This window comes from Colius striatus, chromosome 11, assembly GCF_028858725.1.
Source record: "Colius striatus isolate bColStr4 chromosome 11, bColStr4.1.hap1, whole genome shotgun sequence".
NCBI classification, from domain to species: Eukaryota; Metazoa; Chordata; class Aves; order Coliiformes; family Coliidae; genus Colius; species Colius striatus.
In genome coordinates, this window is record NC_084769.1 from 236,317 (window position 1) to 252,226 (window position 15,910).

Genomic DNA, 15,910 nt, shown 5'->3' on the forward strand with positions numbered 1-15,910 from the left:
AACCTCACGTCCCCCAGCCTCCTGCAACCCTTGCGGACGCTGCTGGAAGCCGCTTCGTGCTCGCTGCTGCAGCTGGAGCTGCTGGAGTGTCAGCTGGGGGACACGGAGCTGGAGCTGCTGCTGCCGGCGCTGCGCCGCTGCCGCCGCCTGCGCTGCCTCGGTCTCCTCGGCACCCCCCTGAGCGCGGCGGCGCTGGGCGGCCTGGCCCGGCCCTGCGCGGCCCTGCCCGACCTGCGCCTCGTGGGCTACTCGCAGCCGCCGCGGGGCTCCGGCCACCACACCCCCACGCAGGGGGAGGAGGGTTTCCCGGCGGAGCTGTGCCGGCTGCTGGCGAGCGCGGGTAGAGCAGACGCCGTGTGGGCGACCAGCCTCCAGCGCTACGGAGCCATCGACTACTTCAGCTTGTAGCATCCCCCCCCCAGGGAAGCTTCACCTCGGGGCGCTGTGCCGGGCTCTGGGCTGTGCCACTCGGTTATGGTGAGTTCATTAAAGCCAACCCCACCTTGCCCGATTAACCCAAGTCCTCCTGGGATGCTTGGCAGGAGGAAGTGGCAGAGCTCAGCGGAGGGGATGGAGCTCTTCTGCTTTTAATGGACCAAGGAGAGAGCTGGCTGCTGTTCTGGCACACAGGGCACTGACCAGAGAATTACAGATGGAAAAGCCCTTTGAGCTGCTGGAGTCCAACCCTGACCCCACAGTGCCACAGGCACCACTGAGCCACGGCCCTCAAGCACCTCAGCCCCACGGCTCTGGGACCCCTCCAGGGCTGGGCACTCCCCCAGCTCCCTGGGCAGCCTGGCACAGGGGCTGACACCCCTCTCAGGGAAACAGTTCTGCCTCAGCTCCAGCCTCAACCTCCCCTGGGGCACCCTGAGCCCCTTTCCTCTTGGCCTGTAGCTTTTAACTTGGGAGCAGAGACCGACCCTCTCAGCCACAGCCAGGGAGTCAGAGTGATCAGGTCTCCTCTGAGCCTCGTTCTCTGCAGACTGAACCTTTGCCTCAGGTACCCTCATTTAGCCCAGAGCTTCCCAGTGCATCTTCTCCTCTCCCTGCAGCCCCTCAGTGTCCCTGTGGCAGTGAGTGAGGGGCCCAGCACTGAGCACAGCCCTGGGGCTGCTGCCACCCCACTGCTCAGCCCAGCCAGGCTGCCACTGGCCTTCTTGCCCCCTTGGGCACGCTGCTGGCTCCTTGCCCTCGGACAACCTCAGCCCATGGCCACATCCCTCTGAAGAACCTCCCTTCCCTCTACACACCAGCCAACATCACCACAGTGGCACCCACAGTGTGGCAGCAACACTGTCACCGTGGCAGCACCCGTGGGGACACCCACACTGTGGCAGTAGCACCGTGTGTCACCCACCACAGCTGCACCAACCTCACCATAGCAGCACCAACCTCTCCACAGCTGCACCCACACTGCTGCAGTGGCACCCATCACCTCTAGGCTCATTTCAATTGCCAGAGACCTTTAATATCACAGTGGGGGGACCCACACACAACACCCACATCCCTGGCACCAGCAACGCTCACCTCACCACAGCATCAGCCACACGGTGTGGCTGAGCACCAGCTCTGCCTCCTCCTCCTCCTCGCCCGGGGCCATGCAATGCCCCTTCCCACCCCCTCCAAGCCTCACCCCCGCCCCGCGGCTCCGCCGCTCTCCGCCTCCCCCGCCCCTTCCCCTCCCCGCAGCAGCTGCACCAGCTCCCCCGTGAGCCGATACCTCTTCCCCTCCCACCAAAAGTGAGTCGGGGGCTGCTCCGGCCCCTGCTCGTACTCCAAGCGGGACCCCCACTCCAGAGCCAGCGCCGAGCGCACCGGCCCCGCGCCCCCCGCCCGGCCCGGCGCCGGGTGGTACAAGCGCCCGTTCTCCGGCAGCATCACCAGCGCCTCGGGCCGGAGCGGCGCGGCCAGCCGCTCCCCGCCGCCGCAGAACGACAGCACGGCGCGGCGGGAGCAGGAGGAGGCTGAGGAGGAGGCGTCCGGGGGCAGGAGGCGGGTGAAGACGATGGGTCTGTGCTCGCAGCGCAGGAGGTTGCGCTCCGCGCCGCAGCGGGACACGAACGGGAATTCGCGCTCGTAGCGGCCGCTGCGGTTCCGCTCCAGCCGCGTGAAGAAGAACGTGAGGAAGGTCACGTCTGCCGGGATGGACCCTCATTAACCCGCGCCTCTCCTTAATTAACAGCCCCCCCTTTTAATTAAGCCGCATCGCCGCTCGTGGTTAGCCCGCTGGGAACGGCCGCTGCGGGGCTGCGAAGGGAGGGTGAGGAAGAAGAGGAGGAGGAAGGCAACGTCTGCTGGGATAAACCATCATTAACCCCTTCCCACAATTAACTCCGTGTGCTCCTAATTAACCTCCAACCCTCCTAATTAACCTCCAGCCCCCCTAACTAACCCCCAGTGTCCCCATGATTAACCCACTTGGAACAACTGCGGTTCTAAGGGAGGGTGAGGAAGAAGAAAATGAGGAGGAGGAAGGCAACGTCTGCTGGGATAAACCATCATTAACCCCTTCCCTGAATTAACTCCCTGTGCTCCTAATTAACCTCCAATCCCCCTAATTAACCTCCAACGCCCCTAACTAACCCCCAGTCCCCCCATGGTTAACCCCCTCAAAACAACCACTGCGATTCTAAGGGAGGGTGAGGAAGAAGAAGATGTGAAAGGCAACGTCTGCTGGGATAACCCCTTCCCACAATTAACCCCCAGTGCTCTTAATTAACCCCAACCCTCCTAATTTAACCTCCAACCCTCCTAATTAACCTCCAACCCTCAGTCCTCTCATGATTAAAGCTGCTCAGAACAACCACTGCTAAGGGAGTGAGGAAGATGATACCTGCCAGGATGGACCCTAAGTAACCCCACTAATTAACCCCTAAACCTCCTAATTAACTCCCACCCTCCTAATTAACCCCAACCCTCCTAACTAACCCCCAATTCTCCATAATGAACCCTCCCATAGAGGCTGCCGGGGTTCAGCTCCAGGTGAGTGAGGAAGGCAACGTTAATTAACCTCACACCCTCGTTAATTAACCCTCCCCTAATTAACACCGGAGAAAGGGGGGTGTTCCTTAATGGGAAAGCGAATTGAAGGGGCTGAGGGAGGTTTGGGGGACGGGGGGGGGGGGGGTGAGTAGGGATCAGTGTTACCAAGTGCCTGGGAGCAATTAAGGGCAGGAAGTGGTTAATTAAGGCGGTGATTAATATGCAAATTAGGTTGAGAGGAGGATGTTTTGGCACCTACAAAGGCAATGAAGGGGATGAGAGTATCTTCTCCCCACTCCACAGCCCCCCCAATACAGATGAGACCCCAAATAAAGATGAGTCTCTAATTAAAGACCCTAATTAAGGCTAAAACGCTACTGAATGGTGATGGGGAGGAGGGATTTTGGGGTGATTTGGTTTTTTGGAGGGGTTCTGAGGAGATTTGGGGGGGTTGGGGGGATTTTGATTGCTTTTGGAGAGAGTTGGAGGGGATTTGGGGTTTTTTGGGGGGGATTTGGGGGATTTTGGGATTTTTGGGGGATTTATTTTGGGGAGGCTGGAGAGGATTTGGGGGTTTCTGGGGGGCTTTTGTGTTTTTTGGGGTGATTTGAGGGGATTTGGAGACTTTGGGGATTGTTTGGGGGGATATTTTGGGGGGTTTGGGTGGATTTTGACATTTTTGGGGGGTTGGAGAGAATTTGGAGGCTTTTTGGGGGGGATTTGGGAGGTTTTGGGATGCTCTGGGGGGATTTGAGGGGGATTGTTGGGATTTGGGGGCTTTTGAGGTCAGGGGGAGTTGGGGTTTGGTTTTTTGGGAGGATTTGGGAGGCTTATTTGTGGGGGTTTTAGGGTGGGATTTGGGTCTTTGGAAGGGGTCAGAGAGGATCTGGGGGATAATTTTGGGGGGATTTTGTTTTTTGGGGGCATTTTGAGGGGTCATTTTTGAGGGGGAGGATTTGGGGGGGTTTTGGGGGGATCCCAGTACCTTTGAAACAAGTGATGAAGTTCTTCACTTTGGTGTCATCCAGGAAAAGCTGCAGAAAAAAAGGGGAAAAGCCTCAAAATCCCAAAGCAGGTGCAAGGGCCAAATGGGATCTGGCTGGGACCCATCCAGGGGCCATCTGGGATCCATCCAGGGGCCATCTGGGATCCATCCAGGGGTCATCCAGGCTCTGCCCTGGGTCCATTTAGAGTCTTTCTGTGGGGGTTTTGTCCAGGATCCGTTTTGTCTCTGGGCTGGGATCCATCCAGGTTGTGTCCTGGGTCCATTTAGAGCCTTTTGGGGAGGGGGGGGGGTTGTCTGGGATCCATCCAGGCTCTGCCCTGGGTCCATTTAGGGTCTTTTGGGGGGAGGGTTGTCCGGGATCTGTTTTGTCTCTGGGCTGGGATCCATCCAGGTTGTGTCCTGGGTCCATTTAGGGTCTTTTTGGGGGGGTTTATCCAGGATCTGTTTTGTTTCTGGGCTGGGATCCATCCAGGTTGTGTCCTGGGTCCATTTAGAGCCTTTTGGGGAGGGGGGGGTTTGTCTGGGATCCATCCAGGCTCTGCCCTGGGTCCATTTAGGGCCTTTTTGGGGGGGTTTTGTCCAGGATCTGTTTTGTCTCTGGGCTGGGATCCATCCAGGTTGTGTCCTGGGTCCATTTAGGGTCTTTTTGGGGAGGTTTATCCAGGATCTGTTTTGTCTCTGGGCTGGGATCCATCCAGGCTGTATCCTGGGTTTATTCAGAGCCTTTTGGGGAGGGGGAGGTTGCCTGGGATCCATTTGGGATCCATCCAGCCTCTGCTCTGGGTCCATTTAGGTCTTTTTGGGGGAGACTGTCCAGGATCTGTTTGGGTTCTGTGCTGGGATCCAGTTGGGATCCATCCAGCATCCATCCAGCCTCTGTCCTGGGTTCGTTGAGGTCTTTTTTGGGGGGGTTCTGCCCAGGATCCGTTGGGGATCCTCTCGGATCCTTACAGACACGCCCTTAACCCTATAGACACCCACATATATCCCTAGAGACATCCCATAACCCTACTGACACTCATACAGACACCCCCTTAACCCTATAGACACCCACATATATCCCTACAGACACCCCCATAACCCTACTGACACTCATACGTACCCCTAGAGACACTCCCATAACCTTACAGACACCCCCTTAACCCTATAGACACCCCCATAGATCCCTATAGGCATCCCCCATAACCATATAGGCACCCACATATATCCCTATAGACACCCCCATAACCCTACTGACACACACACACGTATCCCTATAGACACACACATGACCATACAGACACCCCCATAACTCTGTAGGCACCCACATATATCCCTATAGGCATCCCCGAAGCCTATAGACACCATATTTATCCCCCCATAGCCTTCTCATAGCCCCTATAGCCCCGTCTAGCCCCCCATAGCCTCCTCATAGCCCCCCATAGCCTTCTCATAGTCCCTATAGGCCCTTCATAGCCCCCTATAGCCCCCTCATAGTCCCCCATAGCCTCCTCAGAGCCCCCATACCCCCTTCATAGCCCCCCATAGCCTCCTCAGAGCCCCTATAGCCCCTTCATAGCCCCCTATAGCCCCCTCATAGCCCCCCATAGTCTCTTCATAGCCCCTATAGCCCCTATAAACCCCTCATAGCTCCCATAGCCCCCATAGCATCCTCATAGCCGATATAGCCCCCCATAGCCCCGTTATAGCCCATATAGCCCCCCATAGCCCATATAGCCCCTACATAGCCCCTATAGCCCCCCATAGCCCATATAGCCCCTTCATAGCCCCTATAGCCCCCCATAGCCTCCTTATAGACTATATAGCCCCCCATAGCCTCCTCATATCCCCCTCATAGCCCCCCATAGCCTTCTCATAGTCTCTATAGCTCCTTCATAGCCCCCCATAGCCTCCTCAGAGCCCCTATAGCCCTCATAGCCCCCCATAGCCTCCTCATAGCCCCCATAGTATCTTGATAGCCCCCCATAGCCTCAGCATAGCCCCTACAGCCCCCCATAGCCCATATAGCCCCCCGCAGCCCCCCACTGACGGGCTCCAGAGGGAACGAGCAGCACCGGCCAGACGCTTTTTATTCACACGCCGTGGGGGGAGGGGCGGGGGGTGGTGCCTCTGGACCCCTCCCCCCAATCTGGACCCCCCCCCTGTCCCCCCACGCCCCCGGCCCACGCGCGGGGAGGGTCCCACAGCCGCGGGGGTGGGGGGGCTCGGGGAGATGCTTGGAGTCGGCTTCATAATAAATAAAAGGCTGAAACGGAAAAAAAGGGGGAAAAAGGGGAAAAAGGGGGAAAAGAGAGAGGGGAAATACAAAAGCTGAGGGGGGGAAAGGGTTAAATGGGAACAGAGGAAGTGGGGACCCCCCCACACACCGGTGTCACCCCCCACCCTCCCCCTGTGCCTCCTCCCCCCCACGCCTGGCAGTGAGCAGAGCTGGGAGGTAGCGCTGGGGGTCCCCCCACCCCGGGACCCCCCTCACCCTGTGACATCCACCTCGGGGACCCCCTGTGCCTTGGGGATCCCCCGATTCTCCCATTCTCTGGAAAGAATTCTCTGTCTTTTATACTGTGTGCACAAAATACATTCCACCAAGCCCTCCAATTATCATCCAAATCCTGCAACTTTCAGATATATACCAGCATTAAATTCAGAGGAGTAGTCTAGTTACCAGGCACAAAATCTGTATGTCTAAATCTGTGCACACTATAAAATCAATCAAGTCTTTTAATTATCAGTCAAATCCTTTCAGTTTCAGAAAGCTGCCTGCAATAACTTAAGAAGAATACTCCAATTCTTAGATAACAATTCTGTACTTTTATACTGTGTGCACAAAGTACATTCCACCAAGCCCTCCAATTATCAGCTAAACTCTGTCACTTTCGGATATATACCAGCATTAAATTCAGAGGAGTACTCTAGTTGTCAGGCACAAATTCTGTATGTTTTATTGTGTACACACAGTAAATTCAACCATGTCCTCCAATTATCAGTCAAATCCTTTCAGATTCAGAAAGCTACCTGTAATAAATTCAAAAGAATACTGTAATTCTCTCGAAAGAATTCTGTATATTTATACTGTGTGCACAAAGTACATTCCACCAGGCCATCCAATTATCAGCCAAAATTCTTTAACTTTCAGATACATACAAGCATTAAACTCAGATGAGTAGTCTACTTATCAGGCACAAATTCTGTATGTCTAAATCTCTGCACACTGTAAAATTAATCAAGTCTTCCATTATCAGTCAAATCCTTTCAGTTTCAAAACGCTACCTGTAATAAATTCAGAAGAATACTGCAATTCTCTGGAAACAATTCTGTATCTTTATACTCCGTGCACAAAGTACATTCAACCAAGCCCTCCAATAATCAGCCAAATTCTGTAACCTTCAGATATATACCAGCATAAAATTCACATGAGTAGTTTTGTTATCAGGCACAAATTCTGTATGTTGTATTATGCACACACAGTAAATTCAACCTCGTCCTACAATTATCAGTCAAATCCTTTCAGTTTCAAAACGCTACCTGTAATAAATTCAGAAGAATACTCCAATTCTCAAATGATAATTCTGTATCTTTGTACTCTGTGCACAAAGTACATTCGACCAAGCCCTCCAATTATAAGCCAAATTCTTTTACTTTCAGATATATACCAGCAAAAAATTCACATGAGTAGTCTAGTTATCAGGCACAAATTCTGTATGTCTAAATCTGTGCAAACTGTAAAATCAATCAAGGCTTCCAATTATCAGTCAAATCATTTCACTTTCAGAAACCTACCTGTCATAAATTCAGAAGAATACTCCAATTCTCTAGAAAGAATTCTATATATTTATACTGTGTACACAAACTATTTTCCACCAAGACCTTGAATTATCAGCCAAATTCTGTAAATTTAAGATGTATACAAGCATTAAATTCAGAAGAGTAGTCTAGTTATCAGGCAAAAATTCTTTATGTGTAAATCTCAGCACACTATAAAATGAACCAAAGCTTCCAATTATCAGTCAAATCCTTTCAGTTTCAGAAAGCTACCTATAATAAATTCAGAAGAATACTCAAATTCTCTGAAAACAATTCTGTATCTTTTATACTGTGTGCACAAAATACATTCCACCAAGTCTTCAAATTATCAGCCAAAATTCTTTAACTTTCAGATATATACCAGCATTAAATTCAGAGGAGTACTCTAGTTATCAAGCACAAATTCTGTATGTGTAAATTTGTGTACACTGTAAAATCGATCAAGTCTTCCAATTATCAGTAAATCCTTTCAGTTTCAGAAAGCTACCTGTCATAAATTCAGAAGAATACTGTAATTCTCTGGAAAGAATTCTCTATCTTTTATACTGTGTGCACAAAGTACATTCCACCAAGCCCTACAATTATCATCCAAATCCTGCAACTTTCAGATATATACCAGCATTAAATTCAGAGGAGTAGTCTAGTTATCACGTACAAATTCCGTATGTTTTATCGTGTGCACACTGTAAAACCAATCAAGTCTTCCGATTATCAGTCAAATCCTATCACTTTAAGAAAGCTACCCGTAATAAATTCAGAAGAATACTCCAAGCCTTGGACGAGAATTCCGTATGTTTATACTGTGTGCACAAATTATATTCCACCAAGCTCTCCAAGTATCAGAAAACTCTATAACTTTCAGATATATACCTGCATTAAATTCAAAGGAGCAGTCTAGTTGTCAGGCACAAATTCTGTATGTTGTATTGTGTACACACAGTAAATTCAAACATGTCCTCGAATTATCAGTCAAATCCTTTTAGTTTCAGAAAGTTACCTTTCATACATTCAGAAGAATATTCCAAGTCTTAGACGAGAAATATGTATTTTTATACTGTGTACATTCAATAAAGCACTCGAATTATCGACCAAATTCTGTAACTTTCAGATATATACCACCATTAAAGTCAGAGTAGTCTAGTTACCATTTTTAACCAACACCGAGCATTTACAGCAGAAGACAGCTTGCCTTCTCTTCCGATTGGCTCGGGCGTTGCTAAGCGACGCCGACGGGAGATTCCGATTGGCCGCGAAATTCAAAATGGCGGCGAAACGAAGGCGCTTTCCGATTGGCCGCGGGCGGGCACGTGAAGCAGGAACGGGCGACGCGCGATTCCGATTGGCCGAAAAATCCAAGATGGCCGCGAGAGGACGCGGCCTTCCGATTGGCTCGGGCGTTGCTAAGCGACGCCGACGGGAGATTCCGATTGGCCGAAAAATTCAAGATGGCCGCGAGAAGACGCGGCGTTCCGATTGGCTCGGGCGTTGCTAAGCGACACCGACGGGAGATTCCGATTGGCCGAAAAATTCAAGATGGCCGCGAGAAGACGCGGCGTTCCGATTGGCTCGGGCGTTGCTAAGCGACGCCGACGCGCGATTCCCATTGGTCGAGAAATTCAAGATGGCGGACGAAGCGACGCCGCTTTCCGATTGGCCGCGGGCGGCCACGTGAACCGGGAACGGGCGACGCGCGATTCCGATTGGCCGGCAGGTAAAAAAGCCGAAAACATTCGAAAAAAAGCAGAAAAAACCCAAAGAAGCGGCAGTAAAAAAGCAGAAAAAAAACCCAGAAGCAAGGGAGATTAAAGGCGGAAGCGAGGGAGCGGTCAGGGAGAAGAAATTGGCGAAGAAAGGCAGAAAAGTGGCAGGAAAATATAGAAAACCGCGGGAAAAAAGCAGAAAACGCACAGAGAAAAGGCTGAGAGAAGGCAGAGGGAGGACAGAAGAGAGGCAGGAGAACGGCGGAAAAAATATCAGAATAGAGACAGAAAACGTTGGAAACGAATTTTGAAACGATGGGAAAAACGGCAGTTCAAAGGCTGAGCAACGGCACTAAAACGTGGCAGGAAGCAAGAAGTAAGGCAGGAGAAATACAGAAGAAAGGCAGAAAACCGGTAGAAAATCGTTAGGGAAAAGGTAGAAGAGAAAGGCACAACAAACACATGAAACGCAGATTGAAGCCTGCCATCTCGTTTTCCGCCACTGGGTGGCAGCGCCGCGCGGCTCCCGGGCTGCGATCTCGTTTCTCGCCACTGGGTGGCAGCGCCGAGCGTCCCGGGCTGCGATCTCGTTTTCCGCCACCGGGTGGCAGCGCCGAGCGTCCCGGGCTGCAATCTCGTTTCTCGCCACTGGGTGGCAGCGCCGAGCGTCCCGGGCTGCGATCTCGTTTTCCGCCACCGGGAGGCAGCGCCGCACCGGCCCCGGCTGCAATACCGCCCGTCGCCACCGGGTGGCAGCGCCGAGCGCACCGCGGCCCGTTTCCGCCAGGGGGCAGCACCGAGCCGCTCTTCTTGCGGCAACGCGGGGACACCCTGAGCGGGCCCGGGAGCAAGGTCCCGGGGAGACGCAGAACGGCAGGCAGAGAAGCAAAGGCCTGAAATCGAGAGCGGGAAAACACGTTGAAAAGGCAGCTCTGACACGGAGGGACAGTTTCTCTAACTTATTTTAAAGCACTGTTTTACCTACCATGGAGGCAAGGATGATTATACCTAAAACTGGTAAAAACCTGAGCAGTTATTCCTCACTGTAACTCACCTGTACTAAGGTTTCATGAGTGAAATGCTGGCAATTCCAAACTGTAGACAGACAAGTACCAGGGAGGGTGTGGAGGCTCCTTCCTTCGAGGTCTTCAAGACCCGCCTGGACGTGTTCTTACGTGACCTGATCTAGCTGGACCTGCTTCTGCAGGTAGGTTGCTCTAGATGATCTCTAAAGGTCCCCTCCAACCCCCACCATGCTGTGATTCTACGATAGGTGCAGTAAGAACCGTAATAGTACTTGCCGGTACACGCTCTTGGACTGAATAGTACTTGGGGGGGGGAAAAATGCCCTATATCACCGTCAACGTAAAACAAATATGGGTATCCAAGTCCCACGAAGCCCGTAACACCTGCCTTTATAGGAGTTCCAGAGTAACAGCAAAATATTCCTTTCACATTTCTCAGAATAAAGCAAAGTTGTTACGATGAAAGCAAAAAAACCAAAAAACCCACCAACTAAGGAAAAGAGTCAGTTAGCCATTTACAAGGGAAAAAGAAGCTATTAAAGGTATCGGTTAAATAAGGATGGATACACTGCAACAGCCATACAGAAAGTCTGCAAAGACATTGCAATTCCTCTTATATAATTCTTTGGTTGCTTTCTGATTTAGGGGCTGGCTAAAGCTAGCTGCACCACTAAGTCTACAGCTGCATCTCGAACACGCTAGTCTTTCTATAGCCTCATAAAATCCACTCCCTCGCTTGACACAGAAGGACTATCCACAACGGATCTTGCCAAAAAATGCCCTTGTGCTGTGGAGGACACGGGAGTTTTTCCATCAAGACCGCTCTAGTCAACGAGACGTTTACCAAAGAAAACACCCACAGCTGAGATAGCCTCAGATTTCCGGTCTTGTGCACGTATACGTGGGAGAAGACCTCCATAACTCACGCTACTAGCATTACAGGGGAAAAAAAAACGATGACGAAGGAGGTAACCGGAAGAACACCTTATTTAGGAAACAGCTCCGGGAAAAAAAAACAAAAAACCACAACATACCACGGTAGCAATGCCAGAACATCTGGGCAGCTGGGCTGCACTGCACTTTGTTACTAGCAAACATCTCTCTAGTGCGGATATCGTCACCTCATTCCCCGTCTTGCCCAAATCCCCTCGGGAAGCTCGTGGCAGAGCAGAAAATACTGTGACAAGCACCGGGCCCGGCCAGCCCCTTTATAGTTAGCCAGACTTCTCTACTCTTTCAGCTTGGAGAAAAAAATCCCCGGTAAGAGCACGTGGCTCCTCGCGTCCCTTTGTGCCGAGCTGGTAACTGCCTGGGTTGCAGTTATGTACAGAAGCTACAGTCAGACACCAATAGTAACAAATTAGCAGAGAAGCCCGACCATCTGGTAAAGAGTTGATTTCTTTACTCTTCACCGTGGTAGACCAACATAGCTCAAGATCTCGCCGAGTCGGGGTATAAAACATATGGTCACTTAACCCAGCCAGGTCAGGGTCCCAGCTGCCTCCCACCCAAAAGCCCTGCATGGGAAACCTCTCCCCTCACTCAGCAGTTCCCAAAGTCAATCTCAAGCAGCTGCACCGCAAGGCAAAGGCAGCTCAGGCTGTCAGCGCGGAAAGAGGAAAGCCAGAAATCTAACGGGTAAGTGCAGAAGCCCGGGAAAATGTAATCGAGCTTTAAATACAGACTTTTCTTAAAAGGTCCCAGGTGAGCCACTGCAGAGAAGGCAAACTGTCTTCTCTGCTGTAAATGCTCTGCTGTATGCAAGGAGAGAGCAGCTCTCACCTGGCACCGCTGCCTCCTCCAGCCAGGGCACACCACCAGCCCACAGGGAAACCGCGATGCCTCCACTATGGAGAGGGAAAGCAATAAGCAAATCTTAGGAGGCCATGCAGCTGGGCACTAGCTACCTGTTCTTGGAATTAACTTCCCCGGGTTGGCGGGATCTCTACTTTCAACTTGGAAACCAGCTCTCTAGCTGTGTGGGGAATGCCAGAGCTGGACTGACTCAAACCTCAGCTAACAAGCCGTCAGCTCAGCTTCCCGCACGCTCACTGTCCCGAGCATCTGCTGACACTCTTTCCAAGCAGGATGAGTCTCCTTATCTCAACAGGACTCACAAGGTCAGAGCCCACGGCCGAGCCTATAGCAACATCTTTTAGCTCTTAAAACAAACCAGAAACAACATAACGAGAGAAAGATCCTCACCTTACCAAACCTCTGCTCTGTTCCTTGAGGGACAGTCAGCCCCGCAGCTATGCCAAGGAAAGCTACAGGTCCCCAAAACCTCAGGAAATCAAAGGCCAAAGCAAACCAACAGCAGGTAGAGCAGAGACGTGCCAGCATGGCATCAGGGCAGTCAGTGGCCCCACAGGGATGGGGCAAAGCCCACCTCTCTGCAGCAGCCAGGACGCTGCCTGGGCTGACAGACCGTGTCCTTCCGTGCCTTTTAAACCCATCTCTGCTGTGGGACGGTAGGTCCCACGGAGACACTGAAAGACCACCTCTGAAACAGGAAGAGTCCACAACATCTCAGCAACCTCCTCTCCTTCCCGCTCCCCCGGGCACAGCTCGGGGCTGCAGACCCGGGCTGAAAGACAAACGGATCAGAAACACACGCCTTACCCCACAGCAGGATTGCCTCATCTTAAACACCTCCGACATCTTTCAGCAGCTCCTCAGACACCCCACCCCGCTTCTGCTCATCCCTATCCCCGAGGCTTTCACCTGCTTCTCCAGCTTCAGGCAGCAGCTCCCACAGAGACGGTTCACGGGCACCACCGGGAGCAGTGAGGTGTTGACCAGCTCCCCCAGACTCACCCCCTCAGGCATCCACTGTGAAAAGATACCAGAACTGTCCTCCCAGAGACAAAAGGAGCACAAGCAGAGAGGGCGACCCCCCCGAAACCCCCACACTGTACCCTTCCTCTGGGTTAGAGGACAGTCTTGGGGAACAGGGCGATCCCAAAAGCTGGTCCCGTGGGAAGCCCGTGGCAGGGTGAGCACAGCTGCCTCTGCCAGGAGCTCTCAGCAGCACTTTGGGTTGTGTGGGCCCCCCCAATCCCCCCTCTCCTCCCCTCGTGCAGATGCTTTCACCCATTTTTAACCAACACCGAGCTCTTTTCAGCAGCAGGACACCGGAGCCCTCATTACAAGCCCGAGGCCAGTAACGCAGCAGGAGGAAAGCCACGTGTATCCCCGTATCAGGTGCCTCTGGGAAAGAGGAGAAGCAAAGCCCACTAAACATCGATCAGTATCCTGCAGCTGTGGCACAGGCCTGACGTGGCCCTCCCATCCTGCAACCGAGACGCCCTGAAGGGACAAAAAGGGCTGAGCTGCCCCAAGGTCTCATTGCTCACCCCTGCCCCTCACTGAGCCAATCTGCTTGAACCCTTGAAAAGACTCAGTTGCTCATATACGTGGGGACAAGGACAGGAAAACTCAGTTCCTACTTGGTTGCTACCTTAGAGAGCAGTACTCGGAGGCAAGGCACTGATCCCAGGCATCACTCAGCTGGGTAAGAGCCAGTCAGCGCCAGCACAGCCCGGTGGGATGTGGGCAGCCAGGCACTCCCCAGGCCAGGCAGGACTCTGCCACAGCACAACCAAACTCAACCTGCTGCCTCCAGCTCCTCCACCAAGCTGGAAAAGCCTCTTTTTCTGCTGTTTAGGTTACGTTGCACATCAAGAGAGCTGTGCCCTGTGGGTGCTGTTAGGAAGCTGCGTGTTTGTGTGTGTGTGTGAAGGCAGTGGGGCTGCACAGCCTCATACTCACAAACTGCCGCCCGAGCTTGGCTTTGACGCGCTCGGCCTCGCTCTCAGCGGGGTGCGGGGCGTAGCTGAGGGCACCCATGCGGTTGCTTATCCACAGACGGGCTCTTCCTCGTGTAGAAGGAGCAGGTGCGGAAGCAGCTGAAGGGAGCGTCCTGCACGGCCGTGCCGAGCTGGGGGTCGCAGGGGGGATGTGTGCAGTCATCCTCCAGGCGCCAGGCCTCCCCCTGGGGAGCAGAAGGACAAACCACCCCGGTCAGAGCCACAGCCTGGGCTACGTCCTACCGCTCCAGCCATTGGTGGGGGTCCCAGTGGACAGCCCAGCCCAGCCCCCCTCTGCCCACCCCACACCCAGCAGCACGGAGTCACAGAACGGTTTCAGCTGGAAGAGAGCTTGAAGCTCGTCGAGCGCAGCCTTTGTCCCAGCCCTATCGCCCATCAGCCCACTCCCGTAGTGCAACATCCACCCGGCTCTGAAATCCCTCCAGGGACGGTCACTCCTGCACCTCCCTGGGCAGCCGCTCCAACGCCTGACAACCCTGTCAGCAAAGAAATTCCTCCTCAGATCCAGCTTGAACCTCCCCTGGTGCAACTTGCGGCCGTCTCCTCTCGTTCTATTGCTTGCTACTGGGGAGGACAGACCCACTCCCACCTCGCTACAGCTTCCTTTCAGGTAGTCGCAGAGAGCGAGAAGGGCTCCTCTGACCCTCGTTTTCTCCCCCAAATCCCTCCGTGGGCACCCTACAGCCCCCACAGCTGGAGGGCACATCCCTGCCACAAGCCCCTGGCCATTCCTTGCCCCCACCTGCCCCAGGCAGCACTCCCTGCTCCCGCCCTGCGCAGCCTCGTGTACCCACAGCTCCCAACATCTTTCTGGCAGGAATCAGTTAAAAACAGTCAAGCGTAACAAAGACTTGGCCAGAGTCAGGACCTCCGAGCGCTGCTGCAGGATTCAGTATTATTACTCAGAATAAAGGGAAAATCAGAAAATTAGAAAGACACGATTCACTGTAAAATAACACCATGATAAGAAACCTCAGCTCACTGGAATTCGAACCAGTAGAGGCCTTGAAGACCCCGAATGCTGAAAACAAAGAAGCTGGAGGGCAGACAGCTGCAGATAAGAAGGACTCGGAATGTGGAAAACAGAATTGCTTGCGTTCTGCTCCGTGGCATGGAAATCTACCGGAGACGCTGCACAAGCACAAACCGGAAGGAGCCTTACACCACAATACGAAGCGGGGATAGGTCATAAATATGTAATAGGCACTTCTGCGTACCCCTACCTGTACCCTGTACGTAGCCCTTTGTTACACAATAAGGTGCACGAGCTGGGCAGAATTATCTCCCTCGCACCCACCGGCGCAATACATACCTGGTTCATAACCCTTCACCGTGTTGTAGAGTTTGTTCCGCACGTCAATTGGCGAGCCAGGCAGGAGACCCTCTCGGCCCGGCTGCTGGACCGGGCGGGGCGTGGGACATTCTGGGTGCGCCACCAGACTGCTTCTCCAGAGAGTCTCCCATCCCCATCCCATCGCTGCAGGGGAAGAGACCGACCGGCGAGCGGGCCGGGAACGTAAACTGGGAAGCCTGCAGGGGTATAGGGGATGAGTCCATAAGCCG

General features: G+C 53.1%; 1 protein-coding gene across 1 annotated transcript; it reads right to left on the reverse strand.

Moving 5' to 3' along the window:
• Positions 1 to 1,632: 1,632 nt before the first annotated feature.
• On the reverse strand, positions 1,633 to 15,910 carry LOC133626381 (uncharacterized). The gene is made up of 4 exons (XM_062005145.1): positions 15,660 to 15,910; positions 14,289 to 14,511; positions 10,169 to 10,385; positions 1,633 to 2,138 (listed from the first exon to the last, which is right to left on the reverse strand). Exons 2-4 carry the CDS (start codon positions 14,487 to 14,489, stop codon positions 1,633 to 1,635), a joined length of 924 nt encoding a protein of 307 aa, XP_061861129.1. The 5' UTR covers positions 14,490 to 14,511; positions 15,660 to 15,910.